The following is a 24,098-nucleotide window of genomic DNA, read 5'->3' on the forward strand; positions in this document are numbered from 1 at the left end:
ACTCACACTATAAGGTGGACATTGGCTGCGCTGATAGACAGACTTGATCAATGAGACACATTTGACAGAAGTACCGGAAATAAAATAAATTCTAGTCCCGAACCATTTTTCATGTTCTAGTATTGAAAAAGTACAGAATGGTCGGTATACCATGCAACACTATTAGGTGGCCCGCCCAATACTGTCTATGCAGAAAAAAACCCTGCACACACAAAATGTACATATATTAACTAAGTATGACTGAGTTGAAATCTTTAGACTGGTCTTCAGGTTGTTTAAATCAGATCAAATCTCTCTCACACACGCCAGCTGTGTTTACTCTCCACCCCTCCACAGTGGCCCCCTGCTGTAATTTACTCTCTATATTTAGAATCCCAGGCCAGGTAGAGCACATTCAAAACAAACAACGAACACAACAACAGATCCTCCCACACAGCGGTGCACACAGCCCTGCAGGTGAACTAGACAGCAGTCTGGAGCACAGTGTGATACACAGCAGACCCAAGGAAACAGGCAAGGAAACAACAATGGCATACACTATACATATCTAAAAGGAGAATGCAAAGTGGCAAACTAAACAAAATACGGGGAAAACACTTGAACTATCATCAATATAAGATATGAATCCCGGAAAAGCTCCACGAAATAAAATGTACAACACATAATCATAGAGAAAACAAGTTGGACAGTCAACTGTGGTCAAGTTCAGGGTTGTGGAACATTCCCAGAGGTCAAAAGGTCACAAAGGAAAAAGCTCAAAGTAAAGTGCTAACCTGTGTGCGATGCACCAGAGGATTTCTGACTCGAGTCAGGTTCGGGGCGTCCTGGTATAGTTGGAAGGGTCCCAGGGGGCAGCGGCTGAACCCTCTTCAGCAGCTGCTTGTGCTCCTGCTGGCGGAAGCGCGGAGGGATCTCTCTTGGCGGGTAACGCTGTTGGGCGGGCGAGGGCTGGGACTGCTGCTGGGCACTGGAGGGGGCGCGCTTGCCATTACTGCCACTGCTGCTGGTGGGGGGCACAGACGGGGTGGCACTGGGGTTGGCGGGGGGAGGAGGGGTGGGGCCGGGCTTGGCTGAGTCTGGCACTGTGGAGGGAAGAGAGAGGAGGCAGGAAGTTAAGGCACCAGGCAGAAGCTGATTTTGATTTATTCAACACACACATTGACACATCCATGTGCTTAGCATCCTACTGACCTAGCCGTGACTTCTCGTTCTCACATTTACATTCCACCCTGACCGTCTATTATGTCTCCGCTTCCAGCCCCTATGACAAACTCCACTCACCCACTTCCTCAGTCTAGCATTAACATAAGCCAGCTAGCACTGTTTAGCATGGTATGCTAGCTAATTACTCAACTCATTAATTTCCTCAGCAATAGCTAGCAAGCACCATTAAGCATGCTAGCTAAGTACTATTTTCATGTATTGCCATAACTGTTTTAGCTTCTTAGCAGCCTAGCATGCTAAGTACTGTACTCATTCATTTCCGGGCTCAATATTAGCAGTTTTGTAGGCTAGCACCTTAAGTATTAGCAACAGAGGGGAAGTGCTCAAAAAGGTCAGGGCTCAATCCGTATGAGGAGAGGCCAAGTAGCAAGAGGATCAGATTTGGAACGACGGGCATCAGGTGCATTATTGAAACGAGATGTATTCTGGTCATAATCTCTGTACTGGTGCTTACATAATAAATGTGATAGTCAGCAAAGAGCCTACTGCCGCTCTTCCATTTAATTCATTAAATGGATGATCATTTTTACCATGCTAGTAAATTAGCGTTTTATTTTCGGGCACTAGAAAGGTCCTCCTGAAATGGACACAAGCATGGGGCAGAGCGCTAACCTATTATACCAAGTAAAAGAGATGCTTGTAAATCGCTCTGGATAAGAACATCTGCTCAATTACCAATATGTTAATGTATGTGTAAGTATATTGAGTAGAAAACATGGTGAGGGTAAAAGACAGAGGGTTAAAAACCCAGCAAAAGAAGCTGACTATACCGCGCTGACACATTCCTTACAAACAGCTTATTGATTCATTGTTTCATGTTCCACTGTTTTGTTATGCTTCCCCAAAAAATTATTCACCAAAATTGTGATTTAAATAACTTGGGAATAGAGGAATGCTCACAGACACACATTGACAGTAGTGGGATGCAGTCTAAACAAAGACATGCCTGTTAAAATCACACAGCCAGAGGGAGCAAGAGAGAAAGATCTGGCATGGCAACACTAGTAAAAACATCAGCAGGATCCAGCAACACAGACCAGAAGCCAAACAAACCAGCGTGAGATTGTGATGTGTTTTACAGTACGAGAGAATCAATGTGTGAGACAGGAAACAATCCTGTGGCTAAATATTCTCACAAAGTAAAAAGCTCATTATAAACTGGGTGGTTTGAGCCCTGAATGCTGACTGGCTGACAGCTGTGCTCTATCAGACCATATACCACGGGTATGAATCTTTTTTTTTACTGCTCTAATTACATTGGTAATCAGTTTATAATAGCAATAAGGCACCTCGGGGGGTTGTGGTATTGCGTTGTGCCCAAGAACAGCCCTTGGCCATGGTATATTGCCCATATACCACACACCCCCCCAGGCCTTATTGATTAAGTAAACCACAGAAAATCATGTGTGGGTTCTGCGTACGACGCTGTATGGGAACGGTGCAGCTCCATTGACCACAGCCCGATGTTTGTGCAGTGAACGGTGAACAGCTCACACACACAGTTATGTAACCGGGAGGCCCACAGTAAGGGGGAAGAGGACAGAACGGGGTCATACAAAAACATGTATTTTAACCTTTATTTTAGCAGGGAGTCATACTGAGACCAAGGTCTCTTATAAAGAGGCCTGTAATTACAAAAATATACACATTAATACAACATGAAAAGCAGAGATACACAACAGTCATAGAAAAACAAACATTATACATTTTTTCACAAGTAAGGTGCAAAGAAACTAATAGCAGATTTACCTAACTGTGTAGAGGAATTTCCAGAGTTAGCCATCCCTGAGACTGGGGTAACCCCATTTTTCTGGCGACCCCACCCACCCCAAATAAAAAAAAAACGTAAAATTAAAAAGTACATTTAGATTCACATCCACCAAAAACCTTCAATTCAAATATCTTATCAAAGCACCAATAAATACCTTTACTCAATGATATTGTATTTTTCTAATAATCTTTCTCAATACGTTTGCATTAGGGATGTTACCGGTTAATCGGTTAGCCCCCAAAAACACATTTGACCGGTCTTGCTTATCGGTCTAGAGTAAATTTGCATAATTTTGTGGAATTAACAAATTGGTTCATGTATATTTGTTAGTCGTCATGCATTTTAATTTATCACACGAGCACAGCATACACAGCCTAGTTTGAGGAGCGGAATAGCCTACCATCTGTCAGACAGCACAAGAGTATCTCCTCAAAAAGCCTGCGTAGGCTGCTGGAGTGAATTCAGCAGCATAGGCCTGTCTACCGTTGACTATCAGCACATCACCCACCACTTTGCAGTGTGAGGTTGAAACCTGAACGGTTTCACTTTACGTCAAATGAATCAGTCTTACCTTGCTTCAAAGTAGCCGTGCGAAAATCCATCCAAAGAAACAGGGAGGCTATTATTTTATTGGTTTTCATATCAACATTATTTTGTTGTCCAGAAGCCAAATGCATTATCCTAGTCATATTAGCAACCCATCATAGTAGCTGCTATTAGATTCCCCCTCTTTCTACGTTTCTAAAAGAGATATTCATCTCTGTCACATATGGAACTGCTCACATTAGGTGCTCTGTTGAGAACGGTGTTTCCCGCTAATTGCATTTGGGTAAATCTTAGAAAATTAAGTTTTATTAGGTGCTTCATTATAGGAGTTGCATGTTCTATAACAGGCTATAGGCAATAACAGGCTTCATCAATAAGTGCATCGATGACGTCGTCTCCACAGTGACCGTACGTACGTACGTACATACCTCAACCAGAAGCCATGGATTACAGGCAACCTCCTCCCTGAGCTAAAGGCTAGAGCTGCCGAATTTCAAGGAGTGGGACTCTAACCAGGAGGCTTATAAGAAATCCTGCTATACCCTCTGACGAACCATCAAACAGGCAAAGGGTAAATACAGGACTGAGATCGAATCGTACTACACAGGTTCCAAACATCGACAGATGTGGCAGGGCTGACAAACCATTACAGACCACAAAGCGAAGCACAGCCGAGAGCTGCCCAGTTACACAAGCCTACCAGATGAGCCAAATTACTTCTATGCTTGCGTCGAGGCAAATAACACTGAAATAGGGATGAGAGCACCAGCTGTTCCGGAAAACTGTGTGATCATGCTCTCCGCAGTCGATGCGAGTAAGACCTTTTAAAAACAGGTCAACATTCACAAGGCCGCTTAGCCAAACGGATTACCAGGATGTTTACTGCGAGAATGTACTGACCAACTGGCAAGTGTCTTCACTGACATTTTCAATGTCTCCCTGTCCGAGTCTGTAATACCAACATGTTTCAAGCAGACCACCATAGTGGGCACAGGAACTAAGGTAACCTGCCTAAAGGACTACCAACCCGTAGCACTCATGTCTGTAGCCATGAAGTGCTTTGAAAGGCTGGCCATGGCTCATATCAACACCAGTATCCCAGAAACCCTAGACCAACTCCAATTTGCATACTGCCCTAACGGATCCACTTCCTGACATCCAGGCTGTGTCAGAGGAAGACCCTAAAAATGGTCAAAGACTCCAGCCACCCTAGTAGTAGACTGTTCTCTCTGCTACCGCACGGCAAGCGGTACCGGAGCGCCAAGTCTCGGTCCAAGAGGCTACTAAATAGCTTCTACCCCCTAAGCCATAAGACCCCTGAACATCTAATCAAATGGCTTCACAGACTATTTGCGTTGCCCCTCCCCCTCATTTACACCGCTGCTACCCTCTGTTGTTATCATCTATGAATAGTCACTTTAATAACTCTGCCTACATGTACATATTACCTCAACTAACTGGTGCCCCCTCACATCGACTCTGTACCGGTACCCCCCTGTATATAGTCTCGCTATTGTTATTTTACTGCTGCTCTTTAATTACTTGTTACCTTTATTTCTTATTCATATTTGTACTGCATTGTTGTTTCGGGGCTCGTAAGAGAGTATTTCACTGTAAGGTTTACACCCGTTGTATTTGACGCATGTGACTAATAACATTTGATTTGATTTTTAAAATTTGATTTCCCCCCTGGTTCTCCCTCTGCCCCCGCATCAGAGCATCATGGTGGGCTACAGCTGTTGCCACCAGCCCCCTGACTAGCTCCAGCTCTACCTCAGCCTGCCTGCAGCATAGGAACCAGGCAGGAAAGCTATTGAGCTAGAGTGTGCCTCGCATCAGACTTCTCTCTCTCTACCTCTCCTCTACTCCCTACCCCTCCCTCCCTCCTCGTTCATCCATTCCTCCTTGTTTATAGCCAAAGATGGCTACATTAGGCCAAGCAGATGGAAGGCATATAAATTACGCTGGCTAATTCTCCCTGCTGCTGATTCAGATGGGATTTTCCTGTTAAAACTGGGAGTATTCTACATCCTGCCTTTAAATAGAACAGTATTAGAGTGATGGCGGTCTCTCTGACGTAGATGCTTCTAGAAGTACTGGGGACGGATGGAGGGAGCAAAGAGGCGGGGCTAGCGGTCTGTTCTCTGGCTACACCAATCACAACATGGTGCAGAGAATAGTGTGTGTCACAATCCCACCACCCCCGAGTCTGTCAATCTGTGTCTCTGAATCCAGCCCTCCCTCTAATCCACTTACAATTAGAGCACTATTCTTCCTCTGCACCCCTATTCTTCCTCTGCACCCCTATTCTTCCTCTGCACCCCTATTCTTCCTCTGCACCCCTATTCTTCCTCTGCACCCCTATTCTTCCTCTAAAAACAGAGTCCATGAGGTGTGATGAATACAGTGAAAGAGGTGGGAAAAAAGTAGGAGATGGAAAGCGAGAAAAAGAGATTACACAGTTCTAAGCTGTGCGATGAGCCTGTTTGGTAAGATACACAGTCGTCAGCTGGAGAGAGTTGTGTGGATTCCCAGTTCATCAAAGATGCACATCAAACTACGGCCCTGAGACCCTACAGCCTCACGCAAAGGAAGGGAATGGGATCCCATTTTACACTTTAAAAGAGCCCTTCATTTTCTGACGATCTCACACACACACACACCAGGGGTCACGTTAGAGTTAAAAAATCTGCATTTTCAAAACACAATCAAAAAAATATAAATAACATTCTGTGTTTCAAACCATTTCACCTGCATTTTATTTTGAAAGTCGGTGTTTTTTGCTTCAATAGTGATCGGGGTGCAACTATAGTTTTCCTTCACAGAAAAGACGTTAGTGAAACACATTCAGCAGACAGTAGATTCATTTTCATCAGATGACAGAAGTACAAAGCTATTTGGCTCGTAGCCACACAAGTAAAAAAAAGGAGGCCAAATGTCTGAAGTTTGAGGTGCCCTTAATCTGTCTGTCTCAGTGTCTGTGTGTGTTCGCACCATGCAGACTGCTCTCCACTCATCAAATCAGGCCACACACACAATTATAGGCTTTTCCATAGCTTACGTCTTTAAAATCGTCCAGAGAGAGGAACTGAATGGAGAGCTTTCATACCCGAGGCCCCGACAACAGCTCACACTGCTCTAAACAGGCTACTATTGCCCAATGTTTGGGGGGGAAACACATGGGTAGATCGGAGAGATTAATTACTAGGTATTCTCTGTTATAATGGGCTGCATTCAGGAGAGAAAGTGTTCAACTCCATTTCACAGCGGGGTCTTGGAAAGCAAGTCAATACAAGTGTTGACTTTAATACTGTGGCATATTGGGTTCAGGGAAGCTATGGATGTAAAAATAGAATGCAGCCAAGAAAATGATGGGATGTGTCATGGCCTTACCAAGATGGCAGCGTGCAATAGAGCCGAATACATTATTGAATAGTTTCACAATGCAGACCAATGAATGACAGTCAATGTTGGCAAAAAAACACATCTGTTGCTTACGGGTAACATCAGTCATATAGCTAGCTACCAGGCCTAATCAGAACCAGATGAGCTAGTCAATTAATCACAGAAGAATACTGTATAAAGATACTGATCTGAAAATAAGATCAGATGAGAGACTGAGGTTAATGTAACAATCATATAAGAACGAGAGTGTGTGTGCATTTACACGCATGTATCCGTCCATGCTTGTGTGTGGAGTGTGTCTCTCCCTTAGGGTCTCTAAGGGGCTCGTCTGTCTCCCCCTCCTCTCCTCAGTGTGTTGAGCTGAGCTGCCATACTGAGCAGAGGGCCTCAGAGGGGAGGTGGAGATGATAGGGCTTAATTAATCCTGATTAAATATGGGGCTGTAATTTCAAGGAACAGCTCTCTCCCAGGTCTCCTGATCCCTCAGAGGTCTGAGAGGCAGGAAGGCTGTAGTTTAGAGGAACAGCTCTCTCCCAGGTCTCCTGAACCCTATCAGAGGTCAGAGAGGCAGGAGGACTGTAGTTTGGAGGAACAGCTCTCTGAGGGCTCCTGATAACTCATATAGAGTTCTAAAAGGCAGGTAGGACTCAAAACACCTTGGTCTGACTACTGTATATTGAAATGGCACTATACTTTTATTCAACAATTTAAAACATTTTAAAGATGCACTATGCAGATATCACCCCACCATTTCCTGGTTTCTAAAATTCTAATAGGTTTGCCTAATTTCAGTTTGTGACAAAACAAGCAAGTATAATGTAGAGAATCATTGTACCATTTCAACCACTATGAAATATATTTTCCATAACCCAAAATATTGTATTTTCAGCTGGTGTACAAAACCCAAAGTAAAATATGCAAAAACGACACTTAAGAACGGGAACCATAGAAATAGCACACATAGGACAGATACAGTATACCGCTTCTTAGACTTGATTTGAATGAGAATGGCTGATCTATAACACACATTTCTATGTAGATTTGGTCAGGTCGCCCAAAACGTTACATATTGCAGCTTTAAGGCTTTGAGTGTTTGTGTGCACCCAAGATGGAGGCCAGACAGACAGGATGAAGGCACAGGGACTGGAGCTGGTTCAGGTTAGCAGGACAGGAGACTTTTCTTTCACACACACCATTTCCCCATCATAAAACATTGGTGGAATGTGCTGGGGAGTAGCTGCAGCTGGTGGCTGGGAGAGAGAGAGAGACCTGTTCAGAGGTGGAACTCTCAGTCACACACACACACGTAGGAGTGTGTGTGACAAAGTGTCAATGTTATACAACTGGCCTAATGAGAGATCCAACTGGCCCACTGCGTCCCCTATTCCAGTAACCCATTAAGTCCAACTCTTCTACCTGACTGCCCAGTTTCCTACACTCCACTGCTACTTCACCTGCCCACTCAACCCTGCCTGTCCACCCCATACATCATCCCACCACAACTCCCTCAGCAGCCAGCGCAGGCCTTACACTGGGCCTGCTCGCCTCAACGTACACAGCTATAGATGAATGTCTTCCTGAAGGTAGTGTGGGTTATGGAGTGGTCGCTGGAAATGTCGGCTTTGGCTTGGACAACCCAGGAGTAGGTATTAACATGGATAACTGGGATCCCGGGACTGGTCACAGTTTCCCCAAAAACAAAATGACAAGACCCGGGAAATTAGCCTACAACATTTCCCCCCCCAACGCCGTATTAATGCAATTCCACAAAATACACAACATGTGCAGCACACACATAATTAACACTGGAGGACTGCACACGCTGCCCACACACAGTTAATAAACCCTACAGGAAACATCTACAGCAGGCTACAGTAGGCCTACAGCAGGCTACAGCAGGCCTACAGAATAACATGGGCCTCTTCGCCCTCTCATTTCAACAGTCACACATTTCACAGGCCTATGCACAATTCACTAAATAGGCATCTCTGTCACAGAAATTAATTATGTTACCAATTCAGAGGCATGAGAGAAAAGTATATCTTTTCCTGTCCTAGAGCCCAGCCCATTTTCCTATCCAGTCCCAACCCCACTGAAACCTAAAATCCTAACTCTTGTCTAGCATGAACATTCTGTAATCCATAGGTTACATGATCAAATCTAGTCTCTGGCCTATGCATGTGAAAATACTGCTAGCACATCTCCTCCGCGCTGTCTCGTACTTGCTGCCCATACGAGAGCTTCTGTAGAGAATCAACAAACGTAGATACGGATATTTTTAAAACAGAGTTGGTCCCCGTTAAGATAAATAGATGAAATATCCAGTTCCACTCTTCATCTCCCAGTTACTGATGAGCTGATCTGCTGTCTGTATAATCATCAACTCCATTTAGGCAAATATAGGAGATATTCTGTCATTCGTTGAAGGAGGTTATCTAGCAAGCTTAACAACGTTGGTCATTTTACATGTTCGACTGCCGTTACAAAGTCTATATGATTGGACAACACTATTCTCCGGGTGTGCTGAAATGCACTCAAATAATTGAGGAACATGATAAAGGTCAGAATTTATGAACAACTTGTTCCGCAATTCACTACAATGTCATTGGCGATCAAAGATCGAGTAACTATCATTAATAAACATCAGTTTCAAGTGCTCTGAAATCTTTACATAGTGGCGCAGCCAAGCCGACAAGGTGGCACAGCTCCCCTCTTTTTGGGGGAGAATCCTGGCATAGTGACCATATCTTGGTTTTAAACGCTTTAAAGTGGGCACTGGAACTATTCCTGGTATTGAAACTTGGCATATTTTCAGGAAAATATGAATCCTTACGAGTGAGTGAGTGAGTGAGTGAGTGAGTGAGTGAGTAATAAACGGGCATCTATCACTGTGATGCCTAATGACAGCTCTCATATACAGCCACTGTTCCATCTCAGTCATTTGTATAATTCACATCACATGTGATTTGCGAGCCATTCTGCTTCACTGTTGGAGCCAGTAACATAAGCATTTAGAAGCAGCTGCTAATCTGTGTACGCGACCAATAAACTTTGATCTGATACAGCTACATACCAGAGGAGGCTGGTGGGAGGAGCTATAGGAAGACGGGTTCATTGTAATGGTTGGAATGGAATGAATCAAACACGTGGTTCCATTATTCCATTCCAGCCATTACAATGAGCCCATCCTCCTACAGCTCCTCCCACCAGCCTCCTCTGCTATATACAATCTCAACAAGACATATCAGCTCTAACCTAAACATACTCCTAGACAATATAGCATAAACAACTGAATGAATGCCCCCCTTGCCTCTGTTCAGTGATTGGCTAATATCCATCTTCACTGTATTCATTCTCATAGCGTTTAGCCGCTGAAGAGACAGCGACGGCAGCGTGTGGAATAAATAAATTCCCTCCGGAATACACTGCCATTTATGGCTCTGCTGCGACACAAAGCGCTGGGTGTAATTAAGTCAATGTGAAACGGCAAATGAATCTTATGAAATGACAGCGTTGTGTCGCCGCAGATTTGGAATAACAATGTGATCTTATGGCGCTATGTAAATGTGGTGGCTGCAGCTCCGCCTGGAATGGATGCTGTGAGTATGTTCCCTCCGACTCCTCCTTAATCCATCCATCCATCAAGGTCTACCACAGACCTATCCATGCTAACAGAGTTACCGGGTATGTATCCCTATGTTACACTATCCCCTCATCATGCAGCGCCAGGGAGAAAATGCCTCCACATGGGTGATGGTCCAGTAGACAGGGAGGACTGGTGTCTGATGGGGTGGGGGCATGCTACCTGCCATAGACAGGAGAGATTCAGGCACAGCTGTGTAGTAACACTAGATGGTAGTGGTGGTAGAAACCAAGGCATGGTTGTGTTGTAACACTAGATGGTAGTGGTGGTAGAAACTAAGGCATGGTTGTGTTGTAACACTAGATGGTAGTGGTGGTAGAAACTAAGGCATGGTTGTGTTGTAACACTAGATAGTAGTGGTGGTAGAAACTAAGGCATGGTTGAGTTGTAACACTAGATAGTAGTGGTGGTAGAAACTAAGGCATGGTTGAGTTGTAACACTAGATAGTAGTGGTGGTAGAAACTAAGGCATGGTTGTGTTGTAACACTAGATGGTAGTGGTGGTAAAAACGAAGGAATGGTTGTGTTGTAACACTAGATGGTAGCGGTGGTAGAAACTAAGGCATGGTTGTGTTGTAACCCTGGATGGTAGTGGTAGAATACCTCTCTCTCTATAGAGACAGAGAAATGGCTATGAACCAGAACTGCATGGAGAGAGGCTGATGAGCTGTAACTAGGCCACAGCCAGGAAGACACTGTAGAGAGGTAGGAGACAATCACCAAAGGCAATACATGCTGCTTTCACGCTAGGGACTGGCTGATGGAAACCATACATTTACAGTGGGGCAAAAAAGTATTTAGTCAGCCACCAATTGTGCAAGTTCTCCCACTTAAAAAGATGAGAGAGTCCTGTAATTTTCATCATAGGTACACTTCACCTATGACAGACAAAATTAGATTTTTTTTCTCCAGAAAATCACATTGTAGGATTTTATTTGCAAATTATGGTGGAAATAAGTATTTGGTCAAAAACAAAAGTTTCTCAATACTTTGTTATATACCCTTTGTTGGCAATGACAAGGGTCAAACGACAGAGGTCAAGTCTTCACAAGGTTTTCACACACTGTTGCTGGTATTTTGGCCCATTCCTCCATGCAGATCTCCTCTAGAGCAGTGATGTTTTGGGGCTGTTGCTGGGCAACACGGACTTTCAACTCCCTCCAAAGATTTTCTATGGGGTTGAGATCTGGAGACTGGCTAGGCCACTCCAGGACCTTGAAATGCTTCTTACGAAGCCACTCTTTCATTGCCCGGGCGGTGTGTTTGGGATCATTGTCATGCTGAAAGACCCAGCCACATTTCATCTTCAATGCCCTTGCTGATGGAAGGAGGTTTTCACTCAAAATCTCACGATACATGGCCCCATTCATTCTTTCCTTTCCACGGATCAGTCGTCTTGGTCCCTTTGCAGAAAAACAGCCCCAAAGCATGATGTTTCCACCCCCATGCTTCACAGTAGGTATGGTGTTCTTTGGATGCAACTCAGCATTCTTTGTCCTCCAAACACAACAAGTTGAGTTTTTACCAAAAAGGTCTATTTTGGTTTCATCTGACCAAATGACATTCTCCCAATCTTCTTCTGGATCATCCAAATGCTCTCTAGCAAACTTCAGACGGGCCTGGACATGTACTGGCTTAAGCAGGGGGACACGTCTGGCACTGCAGGATTTGAGTCCCTGGCGGCGTAGTGTGTTACTGATGGTAGGCTTTGTTACTTTGGTCCCAGCTCTCTGCCGGTCATTCACTAGGTCCCCCCGTGTGGTTCTGGGATTTTTGCTCACCGTTCTTCTGATCATTTTGACCCCACGGGGTGAGATCTTGCGTGGAGCCCCAGATCGAGGGAGATTATCAGTGGTCTTGTATGTCTTCCATTTCCTAATAATTGCTCCCACAGTTGATTTAATCAAACCAAGCTGCTTACCTATTGCAGATTCAGTCTTCCCAGCCTGGTGCAGGTCTACAATTTTGTTTCTGGTGTCCTTTGACAGCTCTTTGGTCTTGGCCATAGTGGAGTTTGGAGTGTGACTGTTTGAGGTTGTGGACAGGTGTCTTTTATACTGATAGCAAGTTCAAACAGGTGCCATTAATACAGGTAACGAGTGGAGGACAGAGGAGCCTCCTTAAGAAGAAGTTATAGGTCTGTGCGAGTCAGAAATCGTGCTTGTTTGTAGGTGACCAAATACTTATTTTCCACCACAATTTGCAAATAAATTCATTAAAAATCCTACAATGTGATTTTCTGGATTTTGTTTCTCATTTTGTCTGTCATAGTTGAAGTGTACCTATGATGAAAATTGCAGGCCTCATCTTATTAAGTGGGAGAACGTGCACAATTGGTGGCTGACTAAATACTTTTTTGCCCCACTGTATCTGTTATTTTACCAGGTACGTTGACTGAGAACACGTTCTCATTTACAGCAACGACCTGGGGAATAGTTACAGGGGAGAGGAGGGGGATGAATGAGCCAATTGTAAACATAAGGACACGTGTGTCTGTGTGTACTTGTCAACTTTTCTATGTGACAATCTAGACCCCTTTAAACTAACCTCTGGACTTCAAAGCCAGTTCCACTGTGTTTTTTCATTGTTTCCCTCTAATCAGGGACTGATTTTGACCCGGGACACCAGGTGTGTGCAATTAATTATCAGGTAGAACAGGAAACCAGCAGGCGACAGACCTCGTAGGGTAGGAGTTGAATATCCCTGGTTTATACAGATGCACATGTGATTGTACTAATGTATTCATAAAAGTCTGTTGACCTATGCATTGATATAATTGTGTTTGTATGAGTGCCTATACTACATACACAGCCCCAGTGGAGGTCGGTAAGGCAGAGGGAACTTATTTATATGAATGTACTGTATGCCTTAGCCATGTGGGTACACGTGCCTTTTATGTTGATCTCGATGCGCACTGCTTACTGTATGTGTAAACTGTAGACAGGAAACGAGTGTGTTCTCGCTCACTTTCACACAATACTCTCTGTTTCTTTCCAGTACTTTGTTCCTGCAGTCTCTTTCCTTCAGACCCTTTCTTTCACTTTTGTCATTTCCTTCTCAGGAATATGTTTGTGACAAGCCAGGTGAATTTCCTTCTGCCTTTTTCACCCCACTCTCTCTATTCCTCCATCCACCCCCACATATATTCTCCTCCTCCCTCCATCAGACCCAGGTTGGGCCTCCCCATTCCAACCACAGTAGAAAAGTGCAGTATTACACTGGTGGCCTCTCCCTGCCTGTTGTTACCCCTATCCTGCACTTTCACACTGACCCTGCTCTCCTCAACAGTCAACACCACATTCTAATGTGTCACAGCCAGCTTCCAGGGGACTTTTCAGCCATACATGGCTTGGTGGAAACATGCTAACCAAGAAAACTAACCCAGATTACTGCTAACTGGATGGAAACAGGCCAACAAAGCTAACTGGATGGAAACAGGCTAACAAAGCTAACTGGATGGAAACAGGCTAACAAAGCTAACTAACCCAGATTACTGCTCATTATTGCAGCTCAGCAGCACAGACAGGCTCCAGTAAATGCAGCCCTGCAGCCTACTATACCCTGTAGGGTTATTACACTAAGATGTCCCTTCCTCATCTTGACCTTTAAACCCCCCACTTCCCCAACCTCCTGTTAAGTGCTAGAAGGCCGTTACAGGACCATTAACGGATGCCCTAATGAGCTTTCCTAGAGACTTTCTCTCAAAACATAAGCCCCTCCCGGCCCCATCTGGCCAGTCACACCACATAACAGGTCCTCTCCCTCTCGCCAGTCCTTCTCTCTCGCTCATTAAGAGCTTTGGCACAGAGGGCAGTGAGAGGATGTGTTCTATCTACAGTGCTCTGGGTTCAATTCACTTCAAAACCCTGCCAGCTAAGTGCACACTGTGCATACTCTCACTTTCTCTGTTGCTCCGACTGTCATTCTCCCTCCATCCCCCTCTCTTTTCAATCAGTCAGTCAGTCTAAGGTAATAGGAGGTAGGAGTGGTTGCAGAATGTTGGAAAAGATGAGAACAACGCACCTTTGGTTTTCTGTTCAGTGACCTGGAAAGAAAGAGGAAGAACATATTAGCAACAGATTTTTTTAAAGAGTTCACAAAAAAAACACAAGTACAAGGGACTACAGATGAAAATGAGCTGGCTGGATAAAACTGCCACATTTATTGAAATGTTGATGTGTAGGCCTATTGTCCCTGTCAAATACACATAATGAAGAAAGGAGTCCTAACTGAAGTATGTGTTTTATGTCAATATTTAAAGCAACAGACAATCAATAGGTCTCCTCTCTCGGAGTTAGCCTGCTAGCGTTAGCATGCTACTGGGTTGGCTGCCTGCACTTCAGCCTTGCTCTGACTGAAAGCCAGCCCATTCCATTGGAACAGAATGTTCAGGGAAATGTTCTTATTAGCCTATTATAATGCTACATGTTTTATGTTCATCCCTCCACCGGCTGAGCTTAGGGGCTTTTGCCTGGTGGGTCATGTGGATTAGTTAGCCAGAAAGTGAAATAAGAGGCAGACAACACACACACACACACACACACACACAGGTACAGTGGCGTATGCAGGAACACACACACACGCTGGCCAGCTCCCCCCTTCAGCTCTGCTTTCCTCAGCCTCACAGGAGGCTGCATGTGATAAAGAGAAGCAGCATGACACGTTAGCCTGTTTAGCCAACGGAGTGGAAAGGGATCACTTACTGACACGGTTCAGAGCAGAGGGAGAGAGGGAGCGAGGGAGGGAGGGTGAAAGAGGAGAGGAATAGAGCAGGGCACAGGGTAGAGGCTGATATCATCATCTTGCTTTGTGTAAAGCTACACCATTAAAAACAGGGGTTGGTGCTTGTATGAGGTAGTACCATAAAAACGCGGGTTGGTGCTAGAGGTCGACCGATTATGATTTTTCATGCCGATACCGATTATTGGAGGACCAAAAAAGTTTGATACCGATTAAATCGGCCGATTTTTATTTATATATATTTATAATAAATGACAATTACAACAATACTGAATGAACACTTAATATAATACATCAATAAAATAAATGTAGTCTCAAATAAATAATGAAACATGTTCAATTTGGTTTAAATAATGCAAAAAAGTGTTGGAGAAGTAAAAGTGCAATATGTGCCATGTAAAAAAGCTCACGTTTAAGTTCCTTGCTCAGAACATATGAAAGCTGGTGGTTCCTTTTAACATGAGTCTTCAATATTCCCAGGTAAGAAGTTTTAGGTTGTAGTTATTATAGGACTATTTCTCTCTATAGCATTTGTATTTCCTTTCATTGACTAGTGGATGTTCTAATAGGTACTTTAGTATTTCCAGCCTAATCTCTGGAGTTGATGGGCTTTAAGTCAAATAGCTGCTGGCAAATGCAGGAAAGTGCTGTTTGAATGAATGCATACGAGCCTGCTGCTGCCTACCACCGCTCAGACAGACTGCTCTATCAAATCATAGACTTAATTATAATATAATACCACACAGAAATATGAGCCTTAGGTCATTAATATGGTCAAATCCGGAAACTATCATTTTGAAAAACAAAATATGTTCTATTTTAGTGAAATACGGAACTGTTCCGTATTTTATAGAACGAGTGGCAACCCTAAGTCTAAATATTGCTGTTACATTGCACAACCTTCAATGTTATAATTATGAACAATTCTGGCAAATTAATCACGGTCTTTGTTACCATGTGTAGTTAGCTAGTGATTATGTTAAGATTGATTGTTTTGTTTTTTATGAGATACGTTTAATGCTAGGTAGCACCTTACCTTGGCTTCTTGCTGCACTCACATAACAGGTAGTCAGCCTGCCACGTCCTCCTGGAGTGCAATGTAATCGTCCAGAATGGGTGTCAAAAGACGCCGATTGACGATTGTTATGAAAACTTGAAATCGGCCCTAATTAAAATCGGCCATTCCGATTAATAAGTCGACCTCTAGTTGGCGCTGTATGAGGTAGTATGATAAAAACAGGGGTTGGTGCTGTATGAGGTAGTATGATAAAAACAGGGGCTTGTGCTGTATGAGGTAGTATGATAAAAACAGGGGCTGGTGCTGTATGAGGTAGTATGATAAAAACAGGGGTTGGTGCTGTATGGGGTAGTATGATAAAAACAGGGGTTGGTGCTGTATGAGGTAGTATGATAAAAACAGGGGTTGGTGCTTTATGAGGTAGTATGATAAAAACAGGGGTTGGTGCTGTATGAGGTAGTATGATAAAAACAGGGGTTGGTGCTGTATGAGGTAGTATGATAAAAACAGGGGTTGGTGCTGTATGAGGTAGTATGATAAAAACAGGGGTTGGTGCTGTATGAGGTAGTATGATAAAAACAGGGGTTGGTGCTGTATGAGGTAGTATGATAAAAACAGGGGTTGGTGCTGTATGAGGTAGTATGATAAAAACAGGGGTTGGTGCTGTATGAGGTAGTATGATAAAAACAGGGGTTGGTGCTGTATGAGGTAGTATGATAAAAACAGGGGTTGGTGCTGTATGAGGTAGTATGATAAAAACAGGGGTTGGTGCTGTATGAGGTAGTATGATAAAAACAGGGGTTGGTGCTGTATGAGGTAGTATGATAAAAACAGGGGTTGGTGCTGTATGAGGTAGTATGATAAAAACAGGGGTTGGTGCTGTATGAGGTAGTATGATAAAAACAGGGGTTGGCGCTGTATGAGGTAGTATGATAAAAACAGGGGTTGGTGCTGTATGAGGTAGTATGATAAAAACAGGGGTTGGTGCTGTATGAGGTAGTATGATAAAAACAGGGGTTGGCGCTGTATGAGGTAGTATGATAAAAACAGGGGTTGGCGCTGTATGAGGTAGTATGATAAAAACAGGGGTTGGCGCTGTATGAGGTAGTATGATAAAAACAGGGGTTGGTGCTGTATGAGGTAGTATGATAAAAACAGGGGTTGGTGCTGTATGAGGTAGTATGATAAAAACAGGGGTTGGCGCTGTATGAGGTAGTATGATAAAAACAGGGGTTGGTGCTGTATGAGGTAGTATGATAAAAACAGGGGTTGGTGCTGTATGAGGTAGTATGATAAAAACAGGGGTTGGTGCTGTATGGGGTAGTATGATAAAAACAGGGGTTGGTGCTGTATGAGGTAGTATGATAAAAACAGGGGTTGGTGCTTTATGAGGTAGTATGATAAAAACAGGGGTTGGTGCTTTATGAGGTAGTATGATAAAAACAGGGGTTGGTGCTGTATGAGGTAGTATGATAAAAACAGGGGTTGGTGCTGTATGAGGTAGTATGATAAAAACAGGGGTTGGTGCTGTATGAGGTAGTATGATAAAAACAGGGGTTGGTGCTGTATGAGGTAGTATGATAAAAACAGGGGTTGGTGCTGTATGAGGTAGTATGATAAAAACAGGGGTTGGTGCTGTATGAGGTAGTATGATAAAAACAGGGGTTGGTGCTGTATGAGGTAGTATGATAAAAACAGGGGTTGGTGCTGTATGAGGTAGTATGATAAAAACAGGGGTTGGTGCTGTATGAGGTAGTATGATAAAAACAGGGGTTGGTGCTGTATGAGGTAGTATGATAAAAACAGGGGTTGGTGCTGTATGAGGTAGTATGATAAAAACAGGGGTTGGTGCTGTATGAGGTAGTATGATAAAAACAGGGGTTGGCGCTGTATGAGGTAGTATGATAAAAACAGGGGTTGGCGCTGTATGAGGTAGTATGATAAAAACAGGGGTTGGTGCTGTATGAGGTAGTATGATAAAAACAGGGGTTGGTGCTGTATGAGGTAGTATGATAAAAACAGGGGTTGGCGCTGTATGAGGTAGTATGATAAAAACAGGGGTTGGCGCTGTATGAGGTAGTATGATAAAAACAGGGGTTGGTGCTGTATGAGGTAGTATGATAAAAACAGGGGTTGGTGCTGTATGAGGTAGTATGATAAAAACAGGGGTTGGTGCTGTATGAGGTAGTATGATAAAAACAGGGGTTGGCGCTGTATGAGGTAGTATGATAAAAACAGGGGTTGGTGCTGTATGAGGTAGTATGATAAAAACAGGGGTTGGTGCTGTATGAGGTAGTATGATAAAAACAGGGGTTGGTGCTGTATGGGGTAGTATGATAAAAACAGGGGTTGGTGCTGTATGAGGTAGTATGATAAAAACAGGGGTTGGTGCTTTATGAGGTAGTATGATAAAAACAGGGGTTGGCGCTGTATGAGGTAGTATGATAAAAACAGGGGTTGGCGCTGTATGAGGTAGTATGATAAAAACAGGGGTTGGCGCTGTATGAGGTAGTATGATAAAAACAGGGGTTGGCGCTGTATGAGGTAGTATGATAAAAACAGGGGTTGGCGCTGTATGAGGTAGTATGATAAAAACAGGGGTTGGCGCTGTATGAGGTAGTATGATAAAAACAGGGGTTGGCGCTGTATGAGGTAGTATGATAAAAACAGGGGTTGGCGCTGTATGAGGTAGTATGATAAAAACAGGGGTTGGCGCTGTATGAGGTAGTATGATAAAAACAGGGGCTGGTGCTGTATGAGGTAGTATGATAAAAACAGGGGTTGGTGCTGTATGAGGTAGTATGATAAAAACAGGGGTTGGTGCTGTATGAGTTAGTATGATAAAAACAGGGGTTGGTGCTGTATGAGGTAGTATGATAAAAACAGGGGTTGGTGCTGTATGAGGTAGTATGATAAAAACAGGGGTTGGTGCTGTATGAGGTAGTATGATAAAAACAGGGGTTGGTGCTGTATGAGGTAGTATGATAAAAACAGGGGTTGGTGCTGTATGAGGTAGTATGATAAAAACAGGGGTTGGTGCTGTATGAGGTAGTATGATAAAAACAGGGGTTGGTGCTGTATGAGGTAGTATGATAAAAACAGGGGTTGGTGCTGTATGAGGTAGTATGATAGAAACAGGGGTTGGTGCTGTATGAGGTAGTATGATAAAAACAGGGGTTGGTGCTGTATGAGGTAGTATGATAAAAACAGGGGTTGGTGCTGTATGAGGTAGTATGATAAAAACAGGGGTTGGTGCTGTATGAGGTAGTATGATAGAAACGGGGGTTGGTGCTGTATGAGGTAGTATGATAGAAACGGGGGTTGGTGCTGTATGAGGTAGTATGATAGAAACGGGGGTTGGTGCTGTATGAGGTAGTATGATAGAAACGGGGGTTGGTGCTGTATGAGGTAGTATGATAGAAACGGGGGTTGGTGCTGTATGAGGTAGTATGATAGAAACGGGGGTTGGTGCTGTATGAGGTAGTATGATAGAAACGGGGGTTGGTGCTGTATGAGGTAGTATGATAGAAACGGGGGTTGGTGCTGTATGAGGTAGTATGATAGAAACGGGGGTTGGTGCTGTATGAGGTAGTATGATAGAAACGGGGGTTGGTGCTGTATGAGGTAGTATGATAGAAACGGGGGTTGGTGCTGTATGAGGTAGTATGATAGAAACGGGGGTTGGTGCTGTATGAGGTAGTATGATAGAAACGGGGGTTGGTGCTGTATGAGGTAGTATGATAGAAACGGGGGTTGGTGCTGTATGAGGTAGTATGATAGAAACGGGGGTTGGTGCTGTATGAGGTAGTATGATAGAAACGGGGGTTGGTGCTGTATGAGGTAGTATGATAGAAACGGGGGTTGGTGCTGTATGAGGTAGTATGATAGAAACGGGGGTTGGTGCTGTATGAGGTAGTATGATAGAAACGGGGGTTGGTGCTGTATGAGGTAGTATGATAGAAACGGGGGTTGGTGCTGTATGAGGTAGTATGATAGAAACGGGGGTTGGTGCTGTATGAGGTAGTATGATAGAAACGGGGGTTGGTGCTGTATGAGGTAGTATGATAGAAACGGGGGTTGGTGCTGTATGAGGTAGTATGATAGAAACAGGGGTTGGTGCTGTATGAGGTAGCATGATAGAAACGGGGGTCAGTGCTGTATGAGGTAGTATGATAGAAACGGGGGTTGGTGCTGTATGAGGTAGTATGATAGAAACGGGGGTTGGTGCTGTATGAGGTAGTATGATAAAAACAGGGGTTGGTGCTGTATGAGGTAGTATGATAGAAACAGGGGTTGGTGCTGTATGAGGTAGTATGATAGAAACGGGGGTCAGTGCTGTATGAGGTAGTATGATAGAAACGGGGGTTGGTGCTGTATGAGGTAGTATGATAGAAACGGGGGTTGGTGCTGTATGAGGTAGTATGATAGAAGTGTGTCCAAACAACAAGAACCATATGACGTCACACCTTTTTCTGAGCAGCTTCCTTCTTTTTCTTTTCTTCTTGCTTTCTCTTTTTCTTTTCTTCCATCAAATGGTTCTGGTCTCGTGTTCCCTGCTTCTTCTCTCGGCTGGAACAGAGGATCAAAAGACAGACGTGTTTTACAACGCGGTTGCTGGCGAGGTGAGGACTGTCTGCACGTGAACACCTGGAATCCTCCCATGAATTCCATTCTGAAGCAGAGTTATAACTACTCACTGCAGCTCTTTGCTGAGGGAATGTACAGACAATAGAAACACCATTAAACAATAGAAACACCATTAACAGATTGACCTGCGTGTGTGTGTGGCTTGGGTTGTATTGGCTCGGGTTGACTTGTGTGGATGACTTGTGTGGTCTGGAATTTATTAGGAGGCATTGTGGTGCTGGTGGAGGCCAGAGCTGTGGTCCTCTTAGTGTTACTGAAACCCTTGATATGAGGCCCCATTCTTCAATCCCCAGACATCCAGCCAGTACCTACCGCCATCTCCAAGACAACCCAGACTCAGTAGGCTGAGTAAGGCTGCATCTCACCCTGTTATTCACCATACAGTGCACTGCTTTTGACCGGCTGCCTGACATCTCTATGACCAGTATTGAATGACCCAGGTAAAGTGAGGCACAGCCACACTCAGTACTAGCTGCCACTCCCCAGATCCCTCAGAGTACTGCATCTTACCTGGTAGGGACCCAGCTCTCAGAGACAAATGCCTGCCAAGCCTCCACTCCACACACATGCTCCAAAGCCATTAAAAAAAACACACAAAATCAACCTGACATTTCCACATCCTTTCACGAGCAGCAAGCTGTTCCAGAGGAGAGTTGGGTAGCCAGCGTCCCAAATGGCACCCTATTCCCTACATTGTCCACTACTTTTGACCAGAGCACTATATTAGGGAATAGGGTGCCATTTGGGATGCAGACCGATCCTATATTTAGCCTTAATAAGCCTAGGCCTTTCCTCTTTTCACTTAAAAAGCTCCAGCATTTAAGGACAGAGATGGGAGAATAATAACTGCATGGAAAAATACATAAATTGGAATCCGGTTTCCTTGAACCGGAGATGAGAAATGGCATCTAAAAATGTAAGCCAAGCATGTGCTGCAATGCCGTGCCATCGCCTGGCAACAAGAGCTCCCGAGGCCTGATGAGTGTGCAGCCAGGTGGAGAGGTGGTGGATGTTGGCCCTTAAGCACTGATCCAGAGTCAGTTAGGTTTTTAGGCCGCTGCACAGTGCACTGCATATTAGTCACCCGTCTTCGGGACATCAGGTTTGACACAGTCTCTAGAAAGACCAAATTTGATTAGTTATTTTTTTTAATTTAAACTAGGCAAGTCAATTAAGAACAAATTCTTATTTACAATGACGGCCAACCCCGGCCAAACCCGGATGACGCTGGGACAATTGTGCGCCGCCCTATAGGACTCCCAATCACAGACGGTTGGGATACAGCCTGGAATCGAACCAGTGTCTGTAGTGACGCGTCTAGCACTGAGATGCAGTGCCTTAGACCACCGCCCCACTCGGGAGCCCAAATCAGGTGTGTTTTTGTTGGAATTCAACATGTCTGAGGGAGAAGGTTTGAGAAAAATGCCTAGCCTATAAAAACACAACTACCATAACCAACACAGTCTGCTCCCCTTCTTCCATTAGGATACAATATAAACAGAAGGCAAAGAAGCAGGCTGAAGCACAATAAGGCAAGTCTACCACAGACTTCAATACAACATAAGGAGGCGCAGTTGCTCACGCAGACAATTAGCAACTAAGCTAAAACAACTGACCTGATAATAGTAACGTGTGTAGGCTGGCGAATGTCTCAATGAAATCGCACACAAAAAACGCTGTATCTCACATATCCACGTAGCCATGCACTGATTGGCCAGCCGACGGGCTAATCAGCCAATCTCGGGGGCTAATCTCGGCTTTGGTCCTCTTAACACTTCACCGGGAGTTACCTCACAGCATGGGCAACAGACTAGCTTGGAACAGAGCTGAGTGCTCCATGTGTTAAGTGGAAAACTGTTGACTAGCCATAAGCCGCTGCAGCGTTCTCCATGTTGGCCTGTTTGGTTCCAAAGAGCAGCAGCAGGAAAGAACAGAGCTATTAATAGGCAACTCCTACTGTCTGGCTGTTTTTAGGGTTGAAGACCTGAGATTATGTGGATGGAAATTTGCCTCAGAACTCCGATGTGCTTCCATATCACGGCTAACCCATTAGATCCATAAATATTTATTTTTGTGGGGCCCACAGCCCAGCTATTAAGCCTAGCTACAGCTGATGGCTAAATATAGCCACGGTCTCCATTCAACATTGATGCACCATGCTAGTGTCACATAGTATCAGAGGAATGGAGTGATGGCCCAGCTGATCTAAACTGCTGTCTGTCTAGGCACAGGCTGAGCCGGAAAACATAGACTTAGGCTACACATACTGGAAACTGTCCAGATTCATTTCTGTTCGGGATCAGTTGGTCCTTGTGCAAGACAACTCTGGTAAAAGGACCGTGAAACAAGGACTTTCATTTTTTTTAAACCAAATATTACGATTGCAATTTGACGTGGAACAAAGATCAAATCAGTTGGATGAACTGCCGGAATCATAGAAAGAGAATGACTTATTTAAGAAGGGAAGTTGAAAGCAGCATCGTTCTTGTTTGGAACAATCGGTTGACTGCATTTGACCCAACAGAACAGCATGCAAACATATAGTAACTAACAGCGAGGAGGAGGAGGAACGGTGCTGCTTGGTGTGTGGGGGAAGCCACTGCAAGAGGAACTATAAAAACATATAGTAACTAACAGCGAGGAGGAGGAACGGTGCTGCTTGGTGTGGGGAGGAAGCCACTGCAAGAGGAAAATAACTATAAAAACATATAGTAACTAACAGCGAGGAGGAGGAGGAACGGTGCTGCTTGGTGTGTGGGGGAAGCCACTGCAAGAGGAAAATAACTATAAAAACATATAGTAACTAACAGCGAGGAGGAGGAGGAACGGTGCTGCTTGGTGTGTGGGGGAAGCCACTGCAAGAGGAAAATAACTATAAAAACATATAGTAACTAACAGCGAGGAGGAGGAGGAACGGTGCTGCTTGGTGTGTGGGAGAAGCCACTGCAAGAGGAAAATAACTATAAAAACATATAGTAACTAACAGCGAGGAGGAGGAGGAACGGTGCTGCTTGGTGTGTGGGGGAAGCCACTGCAAGAGGAAAATAACTATAAAAACATATAGTAACTAACAGCGAGGAGGAGGAGGAACGGTGCTGCTTGGT

General features: G+C 44.2%; 1 protein-coding gene across 7 annotated transcripts in view; it reads right to left on the bottom strand.

Moving 5' to 3' along the window:
• LOC110486907 (trinucleotide repeat-containing gene 6C protein) overlaps positions 1-24,098 on the bottom strand; it is a 78,609-nt gene that overhangs the window by 42,915 nt on the left and 11,596 nt on the right. For 6 of the 7 annotated variants that reach the window (XM_036938950.1, XM_036938951.1, XM_036938946.1 and 3 more), the window contains exons 2-4: positions 20,814-20,916; positions 14,613-14,634; positions 774-1,082 (exon numbers count right to left, since the gene is read on the bottom strand). In XM_036938950.1, the coding sequence (XP_036794845.1) occupies positions 774-1,082; positions 14,613-14,634; positions 20,814-20,876 (394 nt within the window). In that variant the 5' untranslated portion in view covers positions 20,877-20,916. Of the gene's footprint in view, positions 1-773; positions 1,083-14,612; positions 14,635-20,813; positions 20,917-22,610; positions 23,542-24,098 lie in introns of those variants that run through there. The other variant, XM_036938945.1, reaches the window with a different exon arrangement.

This window comes from Oncorhynchus mykiss, chromosome 12, assembly GCF_013265735.2.
Source record: "Oncorhynchus mykiss isolate Arlee chromosome 12, USDA_OmykA_1.1, whole genome shotgun sequence".
NCBI classification, from domain to species: domain Eukaryota; kingdom Metazoa; phylum Chordata; class Actinopteri; order Salmoniformes; family Salmonidae; genus Oncorhynchus; species Oncorhynchus mykiss.